The following is a 5,368-nucleotide window of genomic DNA, read 5'->3' on the forward strand; positions in this document are numbered from 1 at the left end:
ATATATATATATATCAAATTTGGCTGAACTAATAATACAATAAAAAGTTGTTTAATGACATATTTATTCAAAATAAGTGTCACTTTTGGTCCTCCATATATCCCAAAACATCTCCAGGAAAATAAATGAAATATTTAGCTAATGAATGGCAGTAAATGTGTTCAAATTGCAAACTAAATTAGAAAAGAATCCCTCAATAAATTCAATTATATTTCTTAAATTATTTAATATTAATATTACACAACAGCCTGAAGCACAAGTCTTGTGAATCTATTTACCTCCAAATGTTTAAAATAAAATGTCTCTGTTAACTGAATTTAAAATAGTAAAAATAACATTTACAAATCATCTTCAAAGTTATTTCTTACCTTCTTAATCTTTGAAGCTTTTTAAGGCCACAACAGTGACTTGGAAAGGTTAAATGTGCACTCTGCAAATGAAGAAATGCACTTAATGGGGGCAGTGCTTTGAGGGCCCATGTTTTGTTCAGTCGGAGTTTCTCAATGTTGTCCATACCTACTGAAGGCAAAGAGTGCACTTTGGTTTCTGAAAGATCCCTGAAAGGAAAAAGAGCTAAGATTAGAGTACATGGAGACGTATATTAAACTGAAGTAAAAATAAATTTGATAAAAGAAATCCATGTGATGCCAATATCAGTGTTTTTGATTACTTTTTGAGTATTTTTGTGTTAAGGTTGTTCCTTTTTGGTTTGTTGTATTTTTCAATGTCTGGTGTTTTTAGGCTTTATTTATGCTCCTCTGTGTTCCACTGTGCCACCAGTTCATTTTCCCTTTCCTCAGTCAGCCTGTGGAAAGACTGGCTCATCTATACCTGTTCTTTCTTTCACCAGTCAAAACTGCAGTCACTCTTGTCATCATGCACCGTTCAGTCTTTCTGTTTCTTTCTTCTGTCATGGCCCAATTTGTAATTCATAGTCCAAAATGTTCCAAAAATACCCCACTACTCACCTTCCTTAGACAGTTCCTCATCAGAATCACTCTTCTTTCTCCCGACCACCTTGTAACAATTTTATTTTCGCTTTTCACCACATTTCACCTTCTTTTAGTCTAAAAAACCCTGCAAAGCAACTTTCGATATTGGCTCTACAGAGAACATAGATCGACCAATTTGGTCAAAACAGGTGTCAATCAAAAGAGGAGGGCCTACACGATCATTTGGCAACCTAATATTTAAATTGGAAGGCCCCCAGTAGAATGTAGGAGTCTCTGAATATTGAAATAGATGACAATAGCCCGCAGGTCGGCCACAGCCTAGACTCAAAAAAATTTGAAACTGAGTTTTTGAAAAATCAGTGAGACTTTCTCTGTACAACCATAGTCATAAAAAATGGGGGGAAATCTGTATAATTTATGGTAAATCTGCAAAGCTAGACAAGTTCACATAATGCACAATAATTTGATCGCTTCAATCCATGGCTAAATTAACACAACCATGACTGTCGGATGGATGGATGGATGGATGGATGGATGGATGGATGGATGGATGGATGGATGGATGGATGGATGATGGATGGATGGATTGACAACTGACATCATAGGTGGTGAATTGCAGAATACTCGCAGTGTTGCCAATTCAGCAAATTTCTTGCTATGTTAATCAAGTTTTCAGACCCCTCTAGTAACTGTTATTTAAAAAGCAAATGGCAAAACATCTATAGCACTAGTGGAACAAATCAGAGCTGGGCCAGGCCCTGTATACCAAATAACAAAGCTCATGATAACATCATACAACAAACACATACTCAAGAGCGGCACTTACAAGCTTTGGCACCACAGAGAGCGATTGTCATTTTTAAGTCCATCAAATGGATGTGATGTATAAAAAACTAAGAAATAAAACATTCAGCTACTAATGATACAACACAAATTGAAAGCAGTTCAGCACCATGGATAGCGATCGGCTCGTTTTGACACCCACTTTATCTATTTCAACTCAGAGCCTGTACCCTATCAGTAGTTATAAAGTTTAGTAAAGCTGGCACAGCGGCCCACATGTTCACCAACAATTTCAAAAAGAAGTGCTTTAGGCCTACTCACCACTACTGAAGGGCATAAGATGAGCCCTGCCTTTTCCTTGTCCATTTTCTTCGCTCTCTCTTTCTCTGTGGACAACACGGCAAGTCCACATAGTCTCTCCTGTCCCACTGTGCTCCTCAAATAGGCCTACAGGTCAAGTCGTATGGATTGTCTGTACTTTATACGTTTTACAAATTTTTTTCAAAACCTTAGTTTCAAATTTAGTTAACATGTCAGACCCTGCATGTTAACTAAACAATAAATGACATCAAATAACCATCTTCCAACCCACTCTGCTACTATAAATAAGTTCTCCCGTCCTAATTTCCTCCAGCCCTGCCTCAGGTGCTGTCGTTTCTGCAGCTGACAGTCCGCCTTTAGCTACACCCCCCACCACCCTGCACGTGTGATTAGTACAGATTTTTTTTGCAAAACTAGAGATTTTGAGGTTCATTATACAGGTAAATGTCCAAAGGGGTTGACATGTATGCAAGTGGAGAGTTTTAACTTGAAGTATGAGGTTGCAAAGGTGACGGGAAGAGTCAAAAATAACCTTGCTGAATAAGTTACTGCTGGATGGTTGACAAGAAGCTTTTCTGCCATCTGGGCCCCAGCCCCCCCAGAAGCTCCGCCCCTGATCTATTGAGACCTTATTCCTGGTGTTATTGTGCTTTTTGGAGACTCTGATGTGAACACAGCTACCATTCTTTCTAATGAGCAGCAGGTACTGCCATGGGCTCCTCCCCAGTTCCAAAGCACCGACAGGAAGCTCAGTTCTCACACAGCGTCCTTCACAGCTGCAGTCAAATATCATTCCCACCACATCCAGAACTTGTCGATGCAAAGCTGCTGCTGACTGAACCATGGTGGGATGTAAATGTAAAATTTCCTAAACAGCTTTGGCAACCAGTACCAAATTTTATTCAGCTGTACACAACACACTTTCTTTCTCACAACAGTTTTACTTTACACACAATGGGGTCCCAACTCCTTTCAGAAGCACCACTTGAAGCCAATCACTATCTCTTTTAAAATAATATACAAAGGTTAAATTTTTTTTCTTCAAGAATTTTCCATGATACAAAGGACACAATAAAAACATCCTTCAAGGGTTGAAAAATAGCACATGCCCACAAACGCAATGGGTGCAGTAGAGTCAAGCAGCAAAGAAGAAAATCTTTGAAAAATATATGGTTCAGTTTGTGTGTTTAGATGTTAAATATAATAAGATGGTGTTTGTGTTCTGTCTAATAAGGTAAATTAGTCCTATTTTTTGTATACACAAACTAAGCACAAAAAGTAAGGAAATTTGTGTTTGGTATTTCTTTGTTGTAACAATGCCTCTTGACAATAAATCGTATACTGTTAGAAAGCTTGTTCATTCCTCTTTTAAATGGTGCCACATTTGTAAGGAAAATGCATTTATGGGATGAGCAGTAGAGCTGAATATGTGGGTTGGGCACATGAAAATTTTGCCAAATCTTCTCTGCCAAACAGCTTAGATTCCTGTTGCTATTGACTCTTGTTTTGAGCATTGTTACAACAAAGAAATAATCTACCAAACACAAATTTCCTTAATTTTTGTGATAAGTTTAGACACACGGTATGGCTTGATGTGTCATTTAAGTGTACTATAAAAAGTGAGTGGACTTACAAGTGAGTTGGGCCATGAATCACACCATAAAAAGCAAATTCATCTATATGTTCCAAATCCACATTCCTGTGAAGGTACCTATAACACAAAGTGCGCATATAAATGAAAGTAATATAATGATATTTAAAATTACATGAAGCATCAAACTTTCATTCTTAAAGGTTGACAAATTTAAAGAAGAGATAACAAATTAGACACACACACACAAGTTGTGTTTAACTATAGTATTGAATCAAACTGTTATTGGTTCATTTCAATAGGTCAAAATGCCTTACACTTCCTCCAGTCTGCTCCCATTAAAAGCATAGCTTTGGATCTCTCTTAAACCATTGTTATTCAGCATGCTGAAAAATAATAAGAGATGTACAGATATATTTTTATTGATTTAACATGCAGCCTAACCAAAAAAAATCCATCAAAAGCAAACTTAAAAGCAACACTTTAAATCTTAAAGCTTTAATTGCAAAGCTGATAGTTGGGATAATGACTCCACAAGTTTTGTGTGTTTCAGACACAAACTTTCTGGGCAGGATTTAAGATGAATGATCAAACACAACAGTCTCAACAAAAGCCTGCTGACAGCCAACAGAAATTTTTCTTCGCCACCTGTTTTCTTCTGGAGCCAATTAAATTGTAACAAGTTCAAACCAATTTCATTCATTTCAACAATCTATGCCACATCTTTTCTCCTCCTAGTTCACCAGTCCAAGTTTTAAATACTGTAGTTTCTCACCAGCTTCTTCTGCACTCCTCACAAGCCTGCTAGATTTTGCCAAGAGGTGTGTCTGAGAGTAACTCGTTTTGGTGCTGTCTCTTTAAATGCAAATGAGGCACTTCACACTCCGCCCTTCCTCCAGGTCTCACTCCCAATGATAATTGTCCACTCTACTCAGTTCAGCCATTTTTTAAGTTTAATAGCAGATATGAAAATCTAGCGGTGCATGGCGTAAATCTTTCATTTACAAAATGAAAGCTGTCAACAACAGAAGACTTGTCCATCCAGCCTTACATGTTGGAGCCAGAGTCTGACCCAGAACCAGAGGAGAATGAAGACAACAAACCTGCCAAACTACAGGACTGTATTCAGCAGATCTGCAGCAAATACTGTGACATTATTATTCAAAAACATAATGAGGAATAGAGAAAACTGAACGTACTGACTTAAATTAGGCTCATCAACAACCACACTTAAAGTAAACACATAAGCTGATTATTTAGAATTAACTGAAATGGTAACAAGTGGCCTGCAGTAAAAGTAAAGCATCAAACCTTTAATTTTAGTCTTAAACGTTCTAATGTAGCAAAGTGTGGTAATTCTCAGAACACACTTGTGAGAAGCTGTTTAAAATACTTTGCATTGACGTCAATTCATTTTCCAGTCTTTTCTATAGCCTAACCCTGACCTTTTACCTTAAACCTAACCAGTTCAATAAATACCTGACCCTAAATCTAACCTTAACTCATTTTATACCTTGGTCCTAAACATAATCCCCACCCAAAGTTAGTATCTGTACCTGTGGGAACCAAGCTTTGGTCCCTATGAGGAGCCAAAAGACTGTGTTTGTCTGGAAAATATACCCCATGATGTAGCAAAAACGTGTTTACACACACACGCACGCACACACACACACACACACACACACACACACACACACACACACACACACACACACACACA

General features: G+C 37.6%; 1 protein-coding gene across 1 annotated transcript in view; it reads right to left on the reverse strand.

The window, feature by feature from the left end:
* LOC106522181 (thyrotropin receptor) overlaps positions 1–5,368 on the reverse strand; it is a 17,675-nt gene that overhangs the window by 3,900 nt on the left and 8,407 nt on the right. The window contains exons 7-9 of the mRNA XM_014015084.1: positions 3,966–4,034; positions 3,691–3,768; positions 369–557 (exon numbers count right to left, since the gene is read on the reverse strand). Of these exons, the coding sequence (XP_013870538.1) occupies positions 369–557; positions 3,691–3,768; positions 3,966–4,034 (336 nt within the window). The remainder of the gene's footprint in view (positions 1–368; positions 558–3,690; positions 3,769–3,965; positions 4,035–5,368) is intronic.

The sequence above is a fragment of the Austrofundulus limnaeus genome, unplaced genomic scaffold, assembly GCF_001266775.1.
Source record: "Austrofundulus limnaeus strain Quisiro unplaced genomic scaffold, Austrofundulus_limnaeus-1.0 Scaffold123, whole genome shotgun sequence".
NCBI lineage: Eukaryota > Metazoa > Chordata > Actinopteri > Cyprinodontiformes > Rivulidae > Austrofundulus > Austrofundulus limnaeus.